The following is a 25026-nucleotide window of genomic DNA, read 5'->3' as shown; positions in this document are numbered from 1 at the left end:
TTTTGTTTTGTTTTTTTTTTAAGGCAAGTTTCAGATGGATATCTGCCATTGGTGATCAAGAGTTCTGGGAAATACAGGCAATGTTTCAAAAACAATACATGGTAAAAAGACTAATTTTTATTTATGAAAATTTTAATCAAAAGTCCTTGTACAGAATGATGCATTTTATTGTATAAATATTTGAAATAAATGAAGTTTACAAGCTGATAAAGTTTGAAACAATGAGAAAATTATTACATTAAGGAAGTAAGTGAATTATCAAGGGAAATTGAATTTTTAGTAGAAAAATGCTCTGTGTACAGTGTTAAAATTTAACTGAATATTTTTATCTTAATCTTATCACAAACTTGAGATAATAAAATGATTTTTGAAATTGAATCAGAACACCGTGGTGCTTAACTTGTATATACACATATTAAGGCTATTTGTGTACTCATGAAAATTCATAGAAAATAAAAAATATACAGTGAGAAATCACTGTTCTTCATAGATTTTGCAGGTGATTTCAATCTGATTCATCACTACTGAAGTAAGAGCTGTCAGAGTACTCAGCCGTGTAGATGAATTTATGAATGATTGGGTTCATCTTCGGTATCCAGTGTCGTGGAACTAGATATGTTGAAAGGTTAAATAGATCTACAAATACCTTGTACCTGTCACTGGAAAAACGCATATATACACACATTTTAGACTCAGTAACATGAAATATTTAAAAGTTTATATCCAAAAATTTCATGTCTAGGATTATGACATTTTGCCATAAATTATTAGGATTCAAAGTTATATTAAATATGACACATACATACATAATTACATACATACACACATACATATATCTAACAATGATTGTGAGGATGGCGCAGACCAGGCAGTGTTTCATTGTGTTGTACTTAGGGTCGCTATGAGTTGGAACTGACTCTGATGGCACCTAACAACAACAACATATGTTATATACGTAGGTGATACGACAGCTGCTAACCAAAAGGTTGGTAGTTCAAACCCACCTAGTGGCTCTACAGGAGAAAGACCTAAGAGTCTGCTTGAGTAAAGACTACAGCCAAGAAAACACTATGGGGCAGTTCTACTCTGTCACATGGGGTCACTGTGAGTCAGAACTGACTCAATGGCACCTATCAAAAACAACATGTAATATTAGTATTAAGGTTATCTAGTTCTTAATCCATCTTCAAAGTTCATGCCTGTAAAACAGTATTATGTGTTTGGTTGATGCCAGCCCAGCTCGTCTGGCTTAGAACCTACTGTTGTTTTATTGTCACGCTGCTTTCATAAAGATAAGGTGTGTTCTCGTTTTCTACTTTTAAAGAATGGTGTGCGAACTGATAAATTTAAAGCATGTAGAGTTCTTAGTTGTTTACTGGGGAATAGTTCCCAACTGCAAAGTAGCTGATAAGTAGCTGCCATGATGGACTAACACATTTTTATAAAAAAAAAAAAAAACACATTGATAGAGTATCTTAAATGTATAATGCATATCTGTAAAGGTATTTTAACTTTAAAAATTGCTTTTGTGTTTGGTAGCTGACTGTTTTAACACTGTTGCAGTATTATAGTGGAAGAACACTATCCTTTAAAGTCAAATGAATCTGGGCTCAAATCCTGATTTCATCATGTACAATCTTTGTGAGCTTGGTCAAGTTTTTTAAATCCTCAGTGCCTTGGTTTCTTACTCTGTAAAATAAAAACTAAAATTCCTACTTTCCAGGCCTTTGTGAAGATTGAGTGATATGAGGACACACTGAAAATAATCAGTTTATGTTGGTTATTCCCACCACCACTCCTGTTCCGTGCACTTATTTTGAATAGCCATTGGTGATTTATGTTTACTGACTTTATCCCCAGAGAAAGAGAAAATATGTGAAGACGGGGAAAATCCAAATCAAGGCATTTTAAAAATCATTGTAGAGTTTATTCTCAGGGAAAGTTAGAGTACATAAAAAATGGTGGAAATCAAAGCCAGTGAATTTTAAAAATCATCCAATCTGGTAGTAAAACAAGGATGAAAACAGTTTTTCCTGAGGAACTTGGGGAGCTAAATTTGAGTATTTAACTTATTCTTGAGCTGATTATGCTTTCCCAAGGGAATGTGTAAGTTTTTCCAATATGTCCAGATGTCTCTCCCACCCAGCCAGCCAGCCAGCCAGCCACCGAGCCACCCAGCCACCCAGCCATCCATCCATCATGTCCTGCTGTGAAGATTAAACAAAATAATGCAAACGGCCTAGAAAATTTTCTAGCATGTTTTAAGTGCTCAATAAATGCTGACCACTTTACTTCTAAACACTATGAAAAGAGCACTCTGGTATAGATAGAAGCAATTATTAATAACATAAAATATTTATATCAGGAAAGGAAACCCTAGTGGTGTAGTGATTAAGTGGTATGGCTGCTAACCAGGAGGTCGGCAGCTTGAATCCTCCAGGCACTCCTTGGAAACTCTATTGGGCAGTTCTACTCTGTCCTATAGGGTCGCTATGAGTTGGAATTGACTCCACAGCAGTGGGTTTTGTTTTTTTTTTTTTGGATATCAGGAAACAAGAAACTGCTTTTTGACTGGATCTGGCCAATATGACATAAGTGAAATTTAATGATGACAGTTTTAATCTAGACAAATTTTTGAGCCAGGATGAGTAGAAGACATTTCTGCCTGGATGTAAGCACTCGTAACTCCTTCGTTTCCTCACAGGTTATTCAGCTCTTAGCTCCATGTCTCTTTTCATCACCAGATCGAATGATGAATTCCAATAATTAATGATTTTGTATAATGAATTCCAAAGGTTCCAATTAAAAAAAAAAACATACAGTTGCTGTCAGTTTCAACTCATGGCCACCCCATGTATGTCAGAGTAAAACTATGCTCCATAGGGTTTTCAGTGGCTGGTTATTTTGGAAATAGATCACCAAGGTGCCTCCGGGTGAACTCAAACTTCCAACCTTTTGGTTAGCAGTGAAGCATGCCAACCATTTGCTGCACCCAGGGACATTCGAATACCTTTATCTAACTACAAATATATTGGTAGAAGTTCAGACACGAGCAAATATAGATGAATTTTCCTAGACAATGCACAAATACATATGAAAACAGAACTGGTGACTCCCACCAAGATGAAAGGGTGGATTTCCCATCTCACCTGATGGTTGAACGCAGGTACTGGTAACCTGAGGACCCCCCAGTGCCAGCCTTGCTGCCCAGCATTCTGTGCACCATGCACACGTGGTTATCTAGGCAAACACACAAATTGACTCCATGGATATTTTTCTGCCATTAATTCCACAATGTTCTAAAAACAAGGGGCTGGTAATGATTATTGCTCCCGAGCAAAGGCTGACACCTTATCAGGTAGCCATAGGGAAGGTTCATCCACGAGAGCCTGAGGAGGCCGCTGGGTTGCCTGGCACCCCACTTGGTTTAGGCCATGTGCATTTTACTCCATTTGACGTTACATTCAGCTTGTGAACCCAACAGAGGAGAGCAGGGCCACCTCCTGACTGTCCTGAGTCCTTAGCACTTTTGTGTAGTGATGTAGTGAGCCCCTTCCTCAATTAAAAAAACAAGAACTATTAAAAATTTTATTTTACAACTGCATTGGCATAAAGGCAAGCATGTTAATATATATGCAATCATTTTCTCTGAACTAAAAGTTCATTTTCTGCTTTCTGATTTAAAATAAAACATTTTCATGGGTCCTCAAAAGTACTATGGGCCCTAGGCACTGGGCTTATTGTGCTTACTGAATTAGTCTATCCTGCAACTTATTTAAAAAAGAAGACAAGCACACACACGAGAGGCAGAGAGAGAAAGTGAAAGCAAGTAAGGGAAAGGACAGGATGGTGGGCTAAGGAGGGGAGGACTTACATCTCCATTTGGTCATGAGTGTGTCTATGTCCATAAGAGAAGTCAGCAACTGAAAAGGGACCTGGAATCTAGGCTCTTCTCTAAAGGAAAAAAAGGAAAAAGAATGAAAGAAGTCTATTCAAGCAAATGCAGTGTGTTAGAAAGGGCATGTGTTTTATAAAAATCAATCATCTCTGGAGACCAGTGTCAACAGTGCTTCTTAGGTGCTGTGCAACTTTGGATTGCTGTCTCTGTCTTCGTTTCTTCCTCTCAAAATGGAGGACACTACTGCTTAGTTTGCAACGTGGGTGTGAACAGTCTATGACACCTCATGTGATACACATGAACAACCAGCCAGAACCACACATAGCATGTTTTCTCAAAAGTTTTCCCAGCTAGCAATACTCACCAAGCTTCTTCTAGGTAAAGATAGTCAAACAAGAAGACAAGTGTTATTATTTCCTCTCTCTATTTTTCCTTCTTCATCTAACCCTCAACCCTGTGAGAACATTTTCAGTTTCAGACACATATGCCTGAGTGACAGACATTTAGGAAGAGTCTAGGAAAAGAATAAAAATATTTGATGCTCCATCCTGAAGAAATCTGAGAATTAAAAAAAAAAATTAACTAAATCCAAGGAAGGAAGAATTATTCAGTAAACGAAGTTATTTGAGGCCTTTTTGCTAGCGTGCTCCACATTTTCTTCTGCATTTAATCCATGGGGATGGAACCTTTATACACGTGGAGTAAGTGGACATTTAAGGGACACCTCAAACACTTTATAGACAGCAAAGGCAATGTTACATTAAATTACTAAAGAAAATAAAGGCTTATAAGGTGATTCCTCCATCCTTTCTTCATTTTACAAAACAGGAAAACCCCTACAATATTGTTGAAAGACAACACATTTCATGACTGAGTTTCTGAGATAGAATAAACTTTGACTCCTTAGCAAACTCTGTCACATAATACTTTGTAGAATTTCATAAAAAGGATATTTGATTAATTTATATTATTTTACCCAGTACAGGGATAGTTATATCCTTGCTATCTACAGGCAAAAATTGCTCATGAAACCAACCCCACTACTGGTTAGTTTCTGTTTTTCTCTTAAAATGAAGTGACTGTAATAACTGTGATTGTAACTCATAAGCGTTATACTTGTATTATCTGAGAGTCCACTCCTTCAATTTCTATTTTCATCTCCTCTCCTCTTCTGCTTTGATTTTACCTGTAGAAATATATCATCAACGCCCCCTGAAGTGCTCGGTATGACAGCCGTCTTTCACCTGCAAGATACATAGTGACTTTTGGTTTAATATGTAATTTAATAAATAGAGTCATATTAATTTTGGTATCATTACCATAAATAAATGCTTCATATGTTTTTAGAAAACAATGTGAGTTTTAAATTGTTATCCCTTAACTTACATTTGAAATCCTATTATTCATAATATTTTAACATATTTTAAAAGACAAACTATCTACATCTATGTCTATTGATATCTGTATCTATCTAAATTCTCAACACTAAAATGTCATCTTAGGAAAATAATCATGTAGAAAATACATAATGAATAATCTTTATTTGAAAAGTCATTTTCTGTATTTACTTAGGGATAGTTTACTTGGCTTCAAGGTGCAAAAATATTACCTAAAATCTCATATGTGTGCTCTTATAAAAAGCTTTACACCTAATTGCAGGAAAATAAGACTTCGCTATTTCTTAATTGTTTATTTGTTTGTTTTAGACAACTGAGGCTAATAACCTTTTGGTTTCAGACTTTAATGCTGGTTTTGTATACTGCTATGTCTTGTACCTTATACTATAAAAATTATCTTCTATTTCTATTTTGCTTATTTCCAAAAAAAGTTTTTAGGTAGTTTACAATTCAAGTTCCAAATAAGATAAACACAAGTTAAAACAGGTAAAAGAGAAGAGTTACTTAGTGAAGGGACTGATTATATTGATCAATTAGTTTCATATTAACAATAGGTCTACTTGGTGCAAACAGTTGGAGCACAAATGCAGTTCAACCACCCCACAGTACTATGGAAGAAAAGTCCTGGCAATCTGCTTCCATCAAGATTACAGCCAAGAACACTCTGTGGAGCGGTTTTACTCTGGAACATATGGGGTCACCAAGAGTCAGAATCCATTCAACAGCAGCTAATAACAACAATATCGATTATGATAACTTACATGTGTACTTTTTCTGGTCTGCTTGGGACACTTATTTCTTTTGCAAAGCCAACCTTGCTCTTATAGTAGAGTTATTCCTTCCCTCTCCTACCTCTACTTAAAAATATTAGCTTTCACTCCTTCCCCTATTAGGCTATAAACTACTTGAAGAAGGAATATGTTCAATTTATATTGGTACTCCTAATGTCTGACATATACTATGAAAAAATGTTGATTAATGTCTTTAAAATAAACTGAGCATAAAACCTAACCCAAGTCTCTCATAGATAACATTCTACTTTCTATGAGTAGTATATCAATTTTTATTCTATTTCCACCAAATATGGTTTGATAGTCTTGCACACTTATGTTTTGATCTCACATTCATAAATTCCATGGAAAAGACCATTAGAATAAAACACTGACCTTTACTGAGGAGATGTTCATGACGTTTCTCATCAAATAAAGACAGTAACACCTCTTTTTGTTTCTGAAATTCAGCCATTTGTTCTTCTTTTTCTTCTGACTCTTCCCTAGCCTGTGGAGAAAATACTGCATTAAATTCCCAAAAGAAAGAATAATTTCAATCTTAGTTATCTACTGCTGCTATAACAGAAATACCACAAGTGGATGGCCTCAACAAACAGGAATTTATTCTCTCAGAGTCTAGGTGGCTAGAAGTCCAAATTCAGGGTGCCAGCTCAAGGAGAAGGCTTTCTCCCTGTCTGTGGGCTCTGGGGGAAGATCCTTGTCCTCAATCTTCCCCTGGTCTAGGTGCTTCTCAACACAGGCACCCCAGGTCCAAAGGACATGCTCCCCTCCTGCTTCTTCATTCTTGGTGTACTGAGGTCCCCTCTTCTCTCTGCTGACTTTTCTCATATATATCTCAAAAGAGATTCACTCAAGATCTAACTAATCCTGTAGATTGTGCCCTGCTTTATTAACATAACTGCCTCTTTAACATCATAGGCATTACATATATATATATATGTGTGTGTGATATTACATATATATATATGATCCCACTTATATAGCTTGCCTTCTGGTGCTCATGTTATCATTTGTATGCATTTATGCTGTATATTAGGGCCTCTAGTGTTGATCTTTTTTTTTCCTATGATGTTTACAGTTTTGGGGTTATATTTAGGTCTTTGATCCATTTTGAATTAGGTTTTGTATATGGTGTGAGGTATGAGTCCTGTTTCATTTTTCTACGGATGGACATCCAGTTTTGCCAGCACCATTTTGTTAAAAAGAGTGTCTTTTCCCCATTTGGTGGACTTTGGGCCTTTGTAGAAGATCAGGAGACTGTAGGTGGATGGATTTACATCTGAGTTCTCCATTCTGTTCCACTGGTCAACGTGTCTCTGGTTGTACCAGTACCAGGATGTCTGACTACAGTAGCTGTATAGTAGGTTCTGGGGTCAGGTAGTGCGAGTCCTCCTACTTTATTCTTCTTCAACAGTGCTTTACTTATCCAGGGCCTCTTCCCTTTCCATATAAAGTTAATAATTAGTTTTTCCATCTTTTTAAAGAATGCTGTTGGTATCTGGATCAGGATTGCATTGTATTTGTAGATTGCTTTGGGTGGAATTGACATTGTTACAGTGTTGAGTCTACCTATCCATGAGCATGGGATGTTTTTCCATCTATGTAGGTTTCTTTTGGTTTCTTGCAGTACTGTTTTATAGTTTTCTTTGTACAGATGTGTTTGTATAGACAGGTCTTTTACATCCCTAGTTAGATTTATCCCTGAGCGTTTTATTTTTTTAGGGCTATTGTAAATGGTATTGTTTTCCTGATTTCCTTTTTGTAGTTCTCTTTATTGGTCTATAGGAATCCAACTGATTCTTGTATGTTTATCTTGTGCTGCTACTCTGCTGAAACTTTCTATTAGTTTCAGAAGTTTTCTTGTGCAGTCCTCTGGGTTCTCTATGTATAGTACCATATCATCCACAAATAGGGTTAGTTTTACTTCTCCCTTACCAATTTGGATGCTCTTTATTTCTTTTTCTCACCTTACTGCTCTAGCTAGGACTTCCAGCACAATGTTAAATAGGAGTGGAGATAAAGGGTATCTTTGTCTTCTTCCTGTGCCCAGGGGGGAATGTTTTCAGCCTCTCTCCATTAAGAATGGTGTTGACTGCTGGTTTTGTATAGATGCCCTTTATTATGTTGAGGAATTTCCCTTCTATACCTATTTTATTGAGAGTTTTTACCAGGAATGGGTGTTGGACTTTATCGAATGCCTTTTCTGTGTCAGTTGAGATGATCATGTGACTCTTTTATTTATGTGGTGGACTATGTTGATTGATTTTTTTTAATGTTGAACCATCCTTGCATGCCTGGTTGAATCCCGCGTGATATGATGCTGAATTCTATTGGCTAGAATTTTGTGGAGAATTTTTGCATCTGTATTCATGAGAGATATTGGTCTATAATTTTCTTTTTTTGTGATGTCTTTGCTTCGTTTGGGTATCAGGTATCATTCTACCAGGGCTTCATAGAATGAATTTGGAAGTATCTCTTCCTTTTCTACGTTCTGAAATAGTTCTACTAGTACTGGTGGAAGCTTTCTTCTGAATGTTTGGTAGAATTCTCCAGTGAAGCCACCTGGGCCAGGGCTTTTTGTTGTTGGGAGTTTTTAAATTACCTTTTCAATCTCTTGTTATGGGTCTGTTCAGATTTTTTACCTCAGTTTGTGTTAGTTTAGGTAGGTAGAGTGTTTCTAGAAATATGTTCATTTCCTCTAATTTTCAAATTTGTCGGAGTATAGTTTTTTCATAGCACTCTGTTATGATTCTTTTTATTTCAGTTGGGTCTGTTGTAATTGCCCACATCTCATTCCTCATTTGGGTTATTTGTGTCTTCTGTTTTTCTTTTGTCAGTTAGGCCAATGGTTTGTCAATTTTGTTGATCCTTTCAAAGAACCAGCTTTTGGTATTGTTGATTCTATTTTTTTGTTTTGTTTTGTTTTAAAATTTATTTTATCTGGGTTAGTATTGCTACTCCTCTTTTTTGGTTGCTGTTTGCTTGATATATTTTTTTCCATCCTTTGATTTTTAATATATTTATGTCTTTGTTTCTAAGATGTGTCTCTTGTAGAGAGCATATTGATGGGTCCTGCTTTTATCCACTTTGTCACCCTCTGTCTCTTTATGGGTGCATTTAAGCCATTTAGATTCAGGGTGACTATTGATAGGTGTGAGTTTATTGCTGTCATTTTGTAGTGCTTTTTTTGTGGTGCTGATATTTTCTTTGTTATTCTTACTTTCCTATCCTGAATTTCTTTTGTTTGTGGATTTTTCATTAATTTTGTTTTTGTAGATTTTGTGTTTACTGAGACTTTGTTTTTCTTCTCTGTTTTGGTAAGTTTGTTAATTTTCTTTATGGCTACCTTAAAATTATCCCATCTTCCTAAGTTTAAACCAGTCTTTTATTACTTGGTATTGCCTTGACTTCCTCTCCATTTGAAAGTTCTAGGCCTACACCATTTATTCCCTCTTTTATTGTTCTGGTGCTATTGTCATTTACAGATTGACCTCTCTGGTTCCCTGTTGTAAACTTTTTAGATTTGTTTATCCTTAAGAGTTTGTCTGTGTTGGTATCTGGCTGATGCTGTCTTATGTGCTAGATTCAGGTTGTTGTCTGATGTTGTTGGTTCTCTAACCAAAGGACTCCCTTTAATGATTCTCGTAAGTTTGGTTTGGTTTTTACCTGCTGCCTTAATTTCTGTTTATCTGGAAATGTCCTGATTTCTCCCATTATATCTGAGCAAGAGTTTTGAAGGATATATTATTCTTGACTGGCAATTTTTTTCTTTCAAGGTTTTATGTATGTCATCCCATTGCCTTCTTGCCTGCATGGCTTCTCTCAAGTAATCAGAGCTTGGTCTTATTGTTTCCTGTTTGTATGTGACTTTTCATTTTTCTCGAGCTGCTTTCAGGATTCTTTCTTTGTCTTTGGTTTTTGTGAGTGTGATTATGATATGTTTTGGTGTTTTTCTTTTGGGGTCTATTCTATATGGGGTTTGTTGAGCTGCTTGGATGGTTGGCTTTTCATCTTTCTTGATATTAGGAAAGTTTTCTCTCAGCAAATCTTTAATCCTGTCTGTGTTTTTAATTTTTCCCCCATTCTGGAACTCCAATCACACACAAATTTTTGCTTTTGATCGTATCCCACATTGTTCTCAGGATTTCTTCATTCTTTTCTCTGATTTTTCCTCAAACAAATTGGTATCCAAGCATTTGTAGTCAATTTTGCTGATCCTGTCTTCCATTGTTTCAAATTTGCTCCTAAAACTTTCTATTGCACTGCCTGTTTTTGAAATCTTGTTGTTTATCTTTTGGATTTCTAGTTGCCGGTTTTGTAAGATTTCTAGTTATTTATTTATTTTGACGTTTTGTGCCTGTATTATTTTCCTGAACTCTTCCATTGCTTTGTCTGTGTTTTCCCTGATTTTATCTGTACTTTCCATGATTTTGTCTATTTTTTCCTTATTTTTGTCTGTATTTTCCTTCATTTATTGGAGAATCCTGACTATTAGAGCTTTGAATTTGCTATCAAGTAGTTCCAGTGCCTCTTCTTCTACCAGAAGGCCATCTGGTGTTTTATTTTGGTTGCTTTTTGGAGCCACCATCTCCTGCTTTTTTTTTTGGTATTATTTTCTTTGTTTATTGATTGTAGATTTGATTGTTTCCCCCTGCTTTTTTGTTTTATTTGGTTATGTCCTGGAAGGCAGTCTGCACATGTTCCGTTGCTTGCTTGCCTGTGGGCATGATAGTTCTCATCACCTTGTCTGGGTGGACATGGCTGGGCACTCAGCTGTGGTGCAGCAGGGTGGGTCCATCAAGGGTGGAGGGGCTCACACGGGGCTAGGATGTGTATTTTGTGGCATGAGCTGGGGCCAAGGGGGTGGAGCCGGGGGTAGTGCTGAGTGGGGTCTGGGAGAATGTGTTGGTGCTGTTCAGATGTGCAGAGCTCAATGCACAGTTTAGATACGCAAGAGGGAAAGGAGAGAATGTGATGTGCAGAGCTAAGTGGGCGGGTGGAAGAACACAGATAAACAAAAGCAAAAAAAAAAAATGAAGGAAAAGAGAAAAAATAAAATGGTGTTTTTTAAAAAAATGCTTTGGTATTGTCTTCTGTCTCCAGGACTTTCAGGAATTATTTTCTTTGTTTATTGATTGTAGATTTGATTGTTTCCCCCTGCTTTTTTGTTTTATTTGGTGGGGACAGGACAGACTCAGTGAGACTGTGTGCTGGTGGCTCCCTAGCCAAGTGGTGAGAGTGGACAGAATTGGGGTAGCAGTGAGCTGATGTCTTTCTCTCTAGGTGGCATGGAATAGCCTATCATGAAAGGGCAGAGGCAGTGCAGGGCCTAGGCGGGAAGGAAAAGGAAAAGGGAGAAGGGGAAAGATGAATAGAAATTAAAAATATGGCACTGACAGAGCCAGCCTGTGTGGATGGCACAGATCCAGGGAGGTCATGTGCCAGAGGCTCTGCAGCCACGCAGTACAGCACAGCCAAAGTAACAATATCAAAAAACAAACAAAAAATGGCATTGAAGGGGCCAGCTGGTGGGGGTGGGGTGGACCCTGGTGGCAGTGAGCTGGTGTCTCTCCAGCCCAGTGACCTTGGCCCATTTGAAAGCAATGGTCTTACAGCGGGAAAAAGGGTGAGGCATGGGAAAGTGTGTATTCCTGCTTACGAGGTGCTCTGCCTCCATTTGGGAGCTCCATGAAGTTGCCTTCCTGTAGTCCCTATTCGCAGTCCTTGGTGCCTGAGGTCCAAGATAGCGAATCCAGCCAGCCATGAGCTGGTATCTTTCTAGCCAAGTGACCAACCATGGTCTGCTAGAAAGTGGCAGAGGACTCATACAGGGAAGAAGGGTGGTAAAGCGTGTATCCCTGGTTAGTGGGTGCTCTGTCTCCTTTTGGGAGCTCCATGAAGTTGCTTTCCCATATTCCCTGTCTGCCTTTCTTGGTGGCTGTAGCCCAAGATGGTGAATCTGGCCACTTCAGCTGGTGTGGGACTTCCACTCTGTAGCTCCCCTCATTCTCTGTCAGTTTCTTATTCCATTTGGTGCTTGATCAAGATCTGTATTCCTTCATTTGTTGCTCACAGTTCCAGCATTGGCATCTGTATCTGTTTTACTTAGTTTCTCGAGCCTTCGCTACAGAGGAACAGCATGGTGCTTCTGTCTATAGCACCATGTTGGGTCTGCCTCAAGGCTGTAAATCTCTGTGGAAGCAGGCTGTCACATCCTTCTCCCGAAGAGCAGCTGGTGGGTTACAACTGCTTGCCTTTTTGGTGGCAATCCAGTGTATAATCATTGTGCCAACATAACCACTGTGCTGCATACTATAGATAAGGCACTCTTATTTTCTACTTGACCAATGATAAAAGTGAGGCAAAGAGAGGTTAAGTAACTTGCTTAATGTTACACAACCGTTAAGAAATTGAGGTGGAGTTTGAACCCACGCAGTGTGACTTCAAGGTTCATGCTTTAAGCATTACTGTATACAGCCTCTCAATGTATCAAGTATAAACAATTCTTTCAGAAGTTTTAGTAGTGAAGAGAGACAGGCCTGCAACTGAGAAATCAAGTGTTTTTTTTTAATGGGAGAAACTTACATTGTCAGGGAGCTAACAGGAAGGATCCAATAAATACACAAAAATGAAGGAAAAATTAGATGGCTAATATTTGTCTCAGTGGTCCTTTATATGCCCATTCCTTCCTAAAATTGGTTATAATGTAGAATTTTCAATAGAAATGGAAAGTAAAAAAATAATAACCTCAGCTGTTTATTCCAGACAAAAGCTTGCCTGCAGTGAACTCCTTAATTTAGTATAATTTTTTTGCACATAAATAAAATTAAGTAAATCATGCAAGACATTCCAAGATGATACACCTATAAAGAAAAAGAATGTAAGAAAAATGAAAAGAGAAAAGTAGAGAATGGTTAAAATAAAATTTCCACTATTTCTTCTGCATAAATGTACATTTACTCATAGTATCATAAATACCTGAATCCTTGTGAATTCGTCTTCCAGGCCTTTTTTAATATTTTTTTCAAATTTTCCCCAGAAGTTAAATCCATGTGGTTCTAAACCTGGTGTTCTTTCCAGCCATTCCTTAAGCAAATATTATGTTTAGGTGAATATATGATAATATTTAAACTATGTAAAATATACATTATAACTAAAATGTATGAACTTTACCCAGTAAATCTTTATAGTTTTGAAAAATATGTGTCATAAGTTTTTATTTGTAAATATTTCTCTTTCACTTCAATTTCTTCAGTTATGTTATAGCAATTGATCATATTTCATTTTATAAATTTTTAGGGCAATCATGATTAATAATATTTTCTCTTTTTTTTTAAAGTATATGATTACGAGAACATCAAATTTGTTTTATAAGTCTATGAAGACATCTAAACATTGCTTTAAATAAGGTCTTCCAGTTTATTTTCTCAAAATACCTTATGTTTTAGTAGTTGAAAGAATTACAACATATATAAGGTATGACTTAAAAAAAAAATGCAAGGATATTGTGTAATTAGGAGGTTTGAAATCAGCTGCCCACAAAATTATTTTAAGATCCTACAACACTTTTTAATCCTGAAACAGAACTCAATTCATGCATCTCTCTGGGTTCCCATTTACCTTATTTTTAGATTCTAAATAACCTTTGTGAATCTCTCCCTACCTTCATAAGCCCTTATATGACATTACACATAAGACATTACACAAAATCCACATTTATAATACCCAAGGGGTTAATGAGCAGTCTAATTCACCAGAAAAAAAGTTTAATTTGCAAAGGAAAAGACTTTGCAAAGGAAATCAAAACCATACACATTTTATTTGTAAATTTACCTGGAAGAAACAAATGGATGATTCCACAAGAGTATTTATACACCTATAGGGAATCTGGAGATCCTGGTGGTGTAGTGGTTAAGTGCTACGGCTGCTAACCAAAAGGTTCGTAGTTCAAATCCAACAGGGTACTTCCTGGAAACTCTGTGGGGCAGTTCAGCTCTGTCCTATAGGGGCACTATGAGTCAAAATCAACTCAAAGGCAACAGATTTTTTTTATAGAGAATCTGCATATGAAGGTGAAAAAATTTCTGAAGGGTCTACTATTAGGGATTTAGTTTCATTAAGAAACATACTAAACAGGAGGCAATTTTCAATGATGGAATATTTGAAAGAAATACAAGTTGCTAAATAATTAGCCACATTCAGTGTAAAATCAGCTAAATAAAGGCTGCTTAATAGGAATGCTTAAAAATACTGCTTTAATTAGATGAGGACATTTTTAAATATTCACCTACAATTAATTATACACAGATTTCTGATGTTCTTGAAAAGGTCCTTTATATTTTTTCTCAATATTTTAAATATTTCAATAAATTTGTCAGTTTAAGTATTTTTTAAAAATTATTTCTGTCCTTCTTGATGCAAGTGATGCAACTTTTGTATGAATTTTAAACATGTAATCTAGCAAAAGTTGAATTAACAAGAAGCACTGAATCAATTTTAGAAAGAGGATTTGAGCATGTACCTCCACTAGCTGCAGAAGTGTTTTCTCCTGTTCGGACTTAAGAAGCAGTTCATTATCTTCTCCTTTGAAGTTATCACGATAATGTCTTCTGTTGTAAGGGACTCTCATGCTCTGAAGAACACCTATCTTGTTTTCTAATAGGCGAAACTGAAAACTCTGGAAGCCTGATGCTGCAGATAAGTACTCTCTTTGAGAATAAATGGGGAAAGAGAAGAAAAAGGAAGCGTTGACATTGTAAATCACTGTAACGGTGACTTTTCTAGTGAGAAGTCAATTTTACTCTACTATGACTACACTACTATGACTATATGACCTCACAACTGGATCAATAAGCAACATCATGATAAACGGAGCAAAGATTGAAGTCAAGGGTTTCATTGTACTTGGATTCACAATCAATGCCCATGGAAGTGGCAAATCTAATGTGAAAGATCTGTTTAAAGTGTTGTAAAGCAAGGATATCACTTTGGAGACTATGGTACACCTACCCAAGCCATGGTGTTTTCAACCACCTCATATGCACGTGAAAGCTGGACAATGAATAAGGAAGACCAGAGAAGAATTGATGCCTTTGAACTAGGGTGTTGATGAAGAATATTGAATATACCATAGACTTCCAGAAGAATGAACAAATCTGTCTTGGAAGAAGTACGGCCAGGATAGTCCTTAGAAGTAAGGATGGCGAGACTTTGTCTCACATACTTTGGACATGTTGTCAGGGACCAGGCCTTGAAGAAGGACACTGTGCTTGGTAAAGTGCAGAGTCAGCAAAAAAGAGGAAGACCCTCAACCAGATAGATTGACACAGTGCCTGCAATAATGCGTTCAAGCGTACCAAAGATTGTGAGGATGGCACAGGACCAGGCAATGTTTTGTTCTGAGTCAGAACCCACTGGACAGCACCTAACAACAACAAATATCACCAAAAATAGGAGACACACAACTGCCTAGAGTATGATTTGGACTTACTGAAATAAGGAAATCTACATAAACACCATTTTTTGCTGTTAGTCAATTTAAAGTAAGAAAGTTTGTTATATATATCCAAATACCAAACCCAGTGCCGTCGAGTTGATTCTGACTCATAGTGACCCTATAGGACAGAGTGGAACTACCCCATAGAGTTTCCAAGGAGCGCCTGGCAGATTTGAACTGCCAACCCTTTGGCTAGCAGCCATAGTACTTAACCACTAGGCCACCAGGGTTTCCATATATATACACATATATATGCCTGTTGCTGTCAAGTCGATTCCAACTCATAGTGATCCTATAGGACAGAGGGCAACTGCCCCATAGGTTCCCAAGGAGCACCTGGTAGATTCAAACTGCCGACCTTTTGGTTAGCAGCCATACATCTTAACCACTATGCCACCAGGGTTTCCTATATATATATATACACACTCACACACACATAAACATATGCATGTGTGTATGTACATGCATATATGATATATACGTGTACAGAGGAAACCCTGGTGATGCAGTGGTTAAGAGTTATTGCTGCTAACCAAAAGGTCAGCAGTTTGAATCCACCAGCTGCTGTTTGGAAACCCTATGGTGCAGTTCTACTCTGTCCTATAGGGTCGCTATGAGTTGGAAATGACTCAACCACAATGACTTTTTTTTTCTGTGTACGGATATATATGTATATATATATGCACTTACATACTAAACACACACAGACATATATACACACCCACATACTAAATTCTTCCCAAGATAAAGACAGGCGGACAGTGTACAAATTTTTTTAATTCCACAATGCCAAAAAGTTATTTATAGATATTATTCAACCCCACCCACAAGTAATATTATCATTATTATCAATATCTTGAATATTACCATTAATCTAACTACCTGGCAGTGCTACTCTCTCCTACAGGGTTGCTATGAGTCGGAATCAACTTGACGGCACTGGGTTTGGTTGATTTTGGTTTTAACTACCTGGTTTTTTTTATTATTATTATTATTTTGAGTGCCAGTGAGTTTAACAAAGTAAACTGAATGGGATGTTACCTAGCACATAGTACCAAAAAACCAAACCCATTGCCATCTAGTTGATTCCAACTCATACCAGCCCTATAGGACAGAGTAGAACTGCCCCCCAGGGTTTACAGGGAGTGGCTGGTGAACTGCAAACGTTTTGGTTAGCAGGCGTAGTTCTTAACCACTGCTCCATCAGTAGACACTCAAAAAACACTAATACTCTCACCTCTGACAACCACCCAAACTCTTACATTCTTGTAAACCTTCTTTATTAAAATAGTGCTAAGACTTAAGTTTATTAAAATCCAGCATAAGAGAATTTTACCACTCTTCCATTGATTGTCAAACATGTTAGGGACACCGTATGTTACGTCGTATCATGCACAGATATGTTGTTGCTGCCGTCAAGTCAATTCCGACTCATGACTCATAGTGACCCTTGTGTGCAGAGTCAAACTGCTCTTTAGGGCTTTCAAGGCTGTGTCCTTTTGGAAGCAGATTGTCAGGCATGTCTTCCAAGTTGCCCCTGGGTGGGGTCAAACCGTCAACATTTTGGATAGTAGTTGAATGCTTAACCACCACCCAGGGACTTCATTATAAGTTTTCTTTAAAAAGAAATTCTTCTCAAATTTTGGTACCAAAGAAAGCTTTTTCTCCAAGAAAATTACGTCGTTTTCATTCCATTTGGCTTTGGCTCCCTGAAAATTTAGAGCAGGATTTTATGTTCCAGTCCATAAATTATACTGACACTCTTCTCTGACCTGCTTCTTTATATATCACTACTGTTTCTCTTTTATCTTTATTTTGTTTAATTTTATTACCTACCTTGTATTAGCTGTTTTAGTCGTTTTTTTAATTTGCCTAAAACCTTTTTTGAAAAAAAAAGGTACACAATGATGAATTGAAATAAACTGATTATTATATTTGTATGTAAAAAGGGGTGATGAAATATACCTAATAACTTCTTAACTAGTTTGCTGTTAAAAACCTCTACACGTGCTTATAGTGGCAAAGTGTCAGTAGTAGGAGAGGCTCCTGATATCACACAGCAGACACATGCTTCTTCTATCTCACCAGAATGAAAAGGTAAATCCCATCGCATTAAAAAAAAAAAATGCACACCTGAAGTCATTGAAGTCCAAGGCTGTCATTGTTTCCAGAACGGAAAACTGCTGTACCAATAGTTTCAGGATCACTGCCACGCGATGCATCCGAGTAACAACCTTGAGCATGTTCCTCTCATCCCTGACCTGATGGTTAAGAAATAAAATACCAAGTCATCAACTATGATTTACAGAAGATGCAAAATAAGCTGCAACTAACACTGCATTCCTGTTAATTTTACCTCTACCTTTTATTATATTTTATCATGCTTTCGGTGAGGGTTTGCATGGCAGATTAGGTTCCCCTTTAACAATGTCTACACGTATTGTTCATTGACATTGGTTACACTTTTCGCAATGTGTCAGCATTCTCATTATTTCCATTCTGGTTATGTCTATAATAAAGAGGAACATTGGAACTAAAATTTGCCGTAAGTATGTGTTGAACTAACAGCAACTCTGAGTTGTGTTCAAGAAATGTCTGCAAATAAGAACAATTTTTCTTTCTTTAAAAATAGAAAATTACGTGGAAGCAAGTTAAAAGTAAATTCTGGACTAGAACTCCCACTGATTTCAAAACCAGCTTCTCTCTTTGTTTTGCTTCACAGAATAAGGGTCAAGGTAACATGTGAACTACTGGGTGAGGATTAAGCAACAGCTGGATAAATCTGCACTTTACTTTAGGGACAAAGATGCCATTGACGTAAATGAAAATTGTGTTTACATACTGGAGGAGAGTATTGTCTCTGTGTGTATGTTTCCTGTTCCCTAAACTCTGTTGGAGCAGGGCTGAGGTAGAGGGCCTCAGCCTGAAAGGGTATGGGACGAGGTGGCAGGAAGCACAGAGGGAGAGCCGTGCAAACTTCCGGGATTGCTGATCTCTGCTCTCCCACCTCTCTTTGTCCTCCTGGCTCTCCTTGCTCCTTTTATTCTTTCTCGTTCCCCTTCTTATTTTTTTTCATCTTTTTCTTCCCCTGCTACTCTTTTTGCCATCTCCTCTTTTTCCTTTCTTTCTTTTTTTTCATTTTTGACTTTCCTCATTATTGGTCCTATCTTTCCACAGTTAAGACCCATACTAATTAGAAATGCAGCTCTGGTATCTAGCAGCTAAATGACTGGTATTAGCTAGCTGGGATGTAATTGTCATTTATAACAATATTTTTAAATGTGAGTCCTGAACAAGGGACTTGAAACAGATTTGAAAGAAACCTTAGAGCTCTGAGTAGAGCCAGGGCAACCATGCCACTGGGGAAACCTGTCTAAACTCTGTCCTCTCAGAAAAGTGTCTTTTATTACTAAAAAAAAAAAATTTTAATAACCCCACAGTTGGTGTTACATTTTGTTCAATACTAAACATTTTCTATATTCTTCAAAAAACATATGAAACCAATATTGTGACATAATAACTTACATGGCCATTCTGAAAGATCTCTCTAACAGAATCTAATTCCCAGAGGATTTGCTTAAACCAGAGTTCATAAACTGTTAAAAAAAAGAAGAAAAGAGTTATGTGGAGAGCTCTTTGACTATAAGAGTGACATGAATAACACTTTAAAACAGAAATGAAAATGAAGTTTTAAAATCAACAAAGGCCAATTCAGCCCTATTTTATGCCAGAAATACATATTAATAATAAATTTATAATGCCTTCCTTCTTTGAATCCTTTAGAGTGCCAGGCACATTGTCTAAATGTCTTATGTTCATTATTGTTACCTTTATTCCTCTCAACATCCCTCTAATTTAGATCTTTTAAGGATGTAACACATGACCCAGTTCTAACTTCTCTTATGCAAACTGGAGGTATGTGGGAAAGCAGAAGTGATACTTAACCCTACCTACAGACTGAGAAGAAACCCTGGTGGCGTAGTGGTTAAGAGCTACAGACTAAGAAATTAATATTCACCAAACTAAGTGAAAGACTGTGATGGTTAAAGACCTTGAAATTTTAAAGCTGTTATTTAAAATGTAGTGTTTTGTCTATCTGTGAAAATCTTAGCCAGGTATAGACACAGAGTAGATGGGAAGGGGGGCAGATGTTTGTGATAAGTCGATAGTGACAAGAACTTCATATTATTCTCATGGCTAATTCCCAGGGGCATTATCCAGTATATCCTTGTTTAGAATATCCATTTGAGTCCAAGGATATTTGTTTAAACCTGAATCCCGCCAAAGCATTTCTGTTGAAGGATTTAGGCAGGGACTTTTGCTTTGAATTTGTTTTCCCCTTCCTTGAAGGCCTTCTCAATAATAACATTGGCACTAAAGAAGGGTGATACAATGTAATACACTGGAAGAAGCATAGTTGGAATCAGTTCATCTGAAGTTACTAACAATGTCTCCTGGGGTAAAAAAAAAAAATTATTTCCCTGAAATTCAGTTAACGCTTTTGAAAAATGGCCAAGAGTTACCCGTCTACAAACAGAAACCTACTATACAAAATCTTAAGACTGTGATAGATGTGGGGAGACATTTTGACTCCTTTAGACTGTTCACGGAGGGCATAAAATACTTCTTCCTGTAAGCTGGTCCTCTCTTAATATTGCAAGCCTCTAGAAACCAAAAACCAAGGACTTTGTCATATGCATCTATTTTCCCTCAGAATGTAGCAGTGTTTGGCATAAGGTAAGCACTGGGTGATAATTTTACAAATAAATGAATTAAATAATCAATGTGGTTATTAGATGAGCATTGCTGTTAGGTTGTTAGGTACCGTCTCATAGAGACCCTATGGGACAGATTCCAAGAAGTAGCTGTTGGATTAGAACTGCCAACTTTTTGGTTAGCAGCCAAGCCCTCAACCACCACACCACCAGGGCTCCAGGTAAGCATAGAAGTCCAATAATCTTAAAGCTCTCTAGTGCCTCCAATTTGGAACTGTCACTTAAGTAAAGGCTATGTTCCTGTACTAACTAGGGAAATCCAACTATAACTTCAAATTTTGTTTAGAGAGGCTTTGGGGATGCAAATTTTCATATTTGTACAAAGAGCAAAGCAAATAATTGTGTATCAGCTTACACAAGCTTTTTTTCAGGATTAACTTTGTGCCATAGGAAAATTTCACTTTCTTTTTAATAAAGATAGCTACTATTTGACACATGCTTATATGTGTCATGTCCTGGGCTAAGTGCTTAATGTACATTATCTCATTCTATCTTAGGATCTTCCCAGAACCCTATGAGCAAGAAGATAAAATAATTACCTCCAATATACAGAAGAAGAAATGGAGGTTCTAAGACATGAGCAAATTGTCAAAGATCACACAACTTATACTGGTAGAGAGATGGGATTCTGAAATTGTTTAATTCTAAATTTGTGCTACACTGTGATCCTTCTCCTATTGGTTTTTACTTGGTACAAGCCACCAATAAAAATGTAAATATAAAAACAGGACAAATAACTCATTAAACCAATTATTATTCCATTTTTACTTCCTTAACTCAAAGACTTTTATCATTTTAGCTGATCAATGAGGCCAGCAACCAATTGAGGAAATCACACCAAGAATTGGTGGAGAAGGGGGACATGTCTGCACAAATCATTGGGCCCTGGTCAGCCAAGGGGTAGTAGTATGTACTGACAACCTCAGAGTAAATGTTCTTAATATTTGGAGATCACAGATTACTTTAAGACACATATTCATGAAATTTTGCACATAATTTCAAAGAATTGAGAGATCTTCTCAACCCCTAATTCTCAGCCAAGGACCACCTAGAGATTAGAAGGCTGGATAAGGTAAACACACAGTGTGCTCAAAATTTATATTTTTGTCTAGTACTAGAATTATATATTATGTAAATCCTCAAGAAATTTAAATATTTTTCTTTCTCAAAAAGTTTTTTAAAGTTCTAAGCTGAGAAATGGTAGTATCTTAGCTTGCAAATTCATTGTGAAACTTGGATGGAAAGTCTCTTGGACAAAACTAAAGTCCCTCTTGACTCAATTATCAACGAAGCAGCATAAAGAATGAGGTGATAAATCCTGGAAGGAAGTCTTATTCAAATTTATCTGGTAGCAAGATATTTTCAAGCATTTCAAATAAAAGTAGATTCCTTGATCTTTCACCATCTTACAGTAAAAAGAATTGTAGATGCCCTTATTGTTGATAAGAAATGTCTGTGGAATAGTTGTTCTCTGATCCTTTGTGCAACTTACCTTGATGAGTTATGATAAAAAGATGCTCGTCATGGATTTTATTTCCTTTTATTTCACTTTGAAGTTCTTGTGCATTCAAAACTTTTTCCAACTTTAAAAGGAAAACAGAAAGGCTGATTTTGAAATGGCAGAACTTGGTTTTTATCCACTTTAATAAGTAGAATCCCCAGTGCCGTCGAGTCGATTCCAACTCAAAGCGACCCTGCAGGACAGAGTAAAACTGCCCCATAGAGTTTCCAAGGAGCACCTGGCAGATTCGAACTGCCGACCCTTTGGTTAGCAGCCATAGCACTTAACCACTCCGCCACCAGGGTTTCCAGTAATAAGTAGAATACAATACCCAAAAAGTCCCCCATATTCCCAAGTTCTCAGGAACCAAGCTTTTTTTTTTTTTTTTTTAACTATGCTTGAGTCTGGTCACAAAGAGTGAGTTGAACTTATTTTTATTCTTAGAAAAATGATATTCTATGGATTCTATCATAACAAAGGCTATTACACTCACTGAGAAGTTACGTCCCTCCTAGCTTATGAAAATGCGTGGTAAAGCCTGTCACCATGCTCAGCTGACTGCGCACCTGCTGTCCTGTATTCCCCCAGAGAGCCTACTCTGAAAAGAATTGGACATTCTCCATCAGTTCAACTTTAGAAGCCCATCAAGGGCTCTAACCTTTTGCTTCTTAAAAGGAACAGAAGAGAAACTGGCATAAATGTATCAATACCTCATTCACTATCATCCCTTTTCTATTAATTGATGATTTCAAGAAAACTCTCACTGTGCCTTCAACAATTCTGCTTCGTGACCAGGGGGTTTGAAGGTAAGTTTTTTCTGGATGCATTTGCAGCTATCTAGGCTGGAATTTATTGACCAAGTCTTATGTACACAAGTTGTGCAAGGTCTGCCTGTTAGCTCCACTGCATCTTATTTATAATCCTCTGCCCAGACCCTGGATCCCATACTCTGCTGGATGGAATTTTCACCTATGTGTCTCCTGAATTCTAACAAAAGTTGAAACAGCATGCATTTGTGCAATATCTTTAGATTTAGAAAACTGTTTGGCAACTAAATAATAAAATTAAAAAATGAACCTGAAAATGTTACCCCAGCAGGATTTAATTCCTCACGATGGACGCTGCCACTGACCCCGCCACTTACATGCAAGTAGTCCCCATAGATGAGGCCCCCTTTGCTGGCTTTATTCACACCATTTTGTGCTTTGTCTTCTTCGCTTCCTTCTACAGACAGTTTTTTAAAAGCATATCTGCAAATTCAATAAATGAAAAGGAAAAAAAAAATCAGCACTTGAGAAAACACAGTTAACTGAAAAAAAAAAAAACCCCAGTGCCGTCGAGTCGATTCTGACTCATAGCGACCCTATAGGACAGAGTAGAACTGCCCCATAGAGTTTCCAAGGAGCGCCTGGCGGATTCAAACTGCCGATCCTTTAGTTAGCAGCCGTAGCACTTAACCACTATGCCACCAGGGTTTCCAAGTTAACTAGAGTATGTAAAATTATTTTACTATTTTTTTTTCAGAGCAGATTATTAAACAAGCCAATAAAGGTGACAGTTTTCTATGCTAAATAAACTCAGAAATTAAAGTACTCACCCTTGTCACGTCTGAGAATCTAGCCACACTTAGAAGTAATACTCACCCCAAGTTCTTTCCTAAAAGTGGGCACCCACTCATGGTGAACACTCCCTGTCTGAACAGCACCGTAGATTTTTCTCCTGGTAAATCTCATTGACCTTCCCAGATGTTCCACAGCTGCCTTTTATGTGTCCTGTGCCTCCCGCGCCAGCCAATCAGCTACCCAAAGAGTATTTTTTGTGTACTCTTGGCTGGGCTCCCACTTCAGTTGGTACAGACGCTGAAGCCCTGTCAACCTTAGAGTGGATTATCTTGCTGACGGTTTGTTTGCAAGGACAGTGAGGCCATTCTGCCGGACGGAATCATCTGACTTGCCAAATTTTGTTTTTATATTCAAAGTAATAAACATTAAATAGATAAATAGAAGACAAGTTTTTTAAAAAATAGGGGGAAGTACTTCACTATTCATTTTGAAGAACACACTTGGCATAGTGTTAGGATATATAACACGATGAGCTTGTAGAATCTAAGCATTTATTTTCTCACATTTAGATACTCTTATAAGGCTTGGCTTAAACCAAACTCTGAACTTCCATGTATCTGGGAAAACAAATTCTTTGTATAATAGATACAAAATGCATGCTCAAAATCCCCACTTTCCTTCTATTAATAGAATTCTTCTAGCCCAAATCTCACCTCATTGTGATCAGCTGTTAAGCTCCTGACACATAGCTTTGGAATTTGAACAGGTGCTATTAACTTTATGTTCATCATTTGCATTCCACAGGCAGGGCAGTAGGAACCATTCGTGCTGGGGTTTATTGTCTGTAGAAAATTTTAAAACAAAAATAGCCATGAGTGTACAGTTCTAAACAATGTCATAAATTTTCCTCCTATAGAAAACATAATTTACTATTATAACTTCTAAACAATTGCTTCAAAGGCTGTTTCGCCAGGTAGAAGCTTCACCACCTCTGCTCTTGGTACACACTGAGAACCATACATAGAGAAAATATTTCCCACTTATTGCACCCTCTAGAATGGTGTTTTCATTTAATTTACTAAAGTAACAAGGAGTTGGAAACCGAATTCCAAGTCCTGGCTCTGCCGCTGGTTAGCTGTGTCATATGTGGTAATGCAGTTAAGCTCTGTGTATAACTGCTTCCTCACTAAAAGAAATGAAGATATTTAAAGTCTGTTGTAATTTTGAAGGTTATGATCCACCCAAAAATCATGATTTTATTACCCTGTAATAAATCACAACATGTTTAATAAATTATAACATGTTTAATACTAACATGTTTTAATTTATTATAGGGTAATAAAATCATGATTTTAGGGTTAACCAGGAGTATAAACAACATGAAAATGCTTTGTTGTGAGAGAACTGGGAAATAACCCAAACATCCTATTGCTCATATTTCCTTTGACTTTTCACAGATGACCCTTGAATTGCTTACACACCAGACAACCGGCCTGTCTGGAGAAGGGGCAGCGTCAACGTTCTTGGTGCCCTCCCACGGAGTCCTTATAAGCAGAGAATGCCTGGTATCTTTTTTCTCAACTTTGTTGTTCAGCTAGGTGTTTGT

General features: G+C 37.2%; 1 protein-coding gene across 1 annotated transcript; it reads right to left on the bottom strand.

The window, feature by feature from the left end:
- Nucleotides 1-505: 505 nt before the first annotated feature.
- Nucleotides 506-24138, bottom strand: TDO2 (tryptophan 2,3-dioxygenase). The gene is made up of 12 exons (XM_064296156.1): nt 24134-24138; nt 23003-23108; nt 21850-21940; nt 19108-19178; nt 17716-17843; nt 14608-14794; nt 13065-13172; nt 6462-6573; nt 5085-5142; nt 3875-3954; nt 3150-3240; nt 506-659 (listed from the first exon to the last, which is right to left on the bottom strand). Exons 1-12 carry the CDS (start codon nt 24136-24138, stop codon nt 506-508), a joined length of 1191 nt encoding a protein of 396 aa, XP_064152226.1.
- Between the last annotated feature and the right edge of the window lie 888 nt (nt 24139-25026).

This window comes from Loxodonta africana, chromosome 13 (genome assembly GCF_030014295.1).
Source record: "Loxodonta africana isolate mLoxAfr1 chromosome 13, mLoxAfr1.hap2, whole genome shotgun sequence".
Taxonomy (NCBI): Eukaryota; Metazoa; Chordata; class Mammalia; order Proboscidea; family Elephantidae; genus Loxodonta; species Loxodonta africana.
This window is presented reverse-complemented; position numbering and strand designations above follow the sequence as displayed.

Coding starts and splice junctions, on each gene's coding strand:
- TDO2 (XM_064296156.1), bottom strand. Junction 13,173..14,607: donor CACTTCTGCAGCTAGTGGAG/GTACATGCTCAA, acceptor TATTTGCTTAAG/GAATGGCTGGAAAGAACACC. Junction 660..3,149: donor TACCTGCGTTCAACCATCAG/GTGAGATGGGAA, acceptor GCGTTTTTCCAG/TGACAGGTACAAGGTATTTG.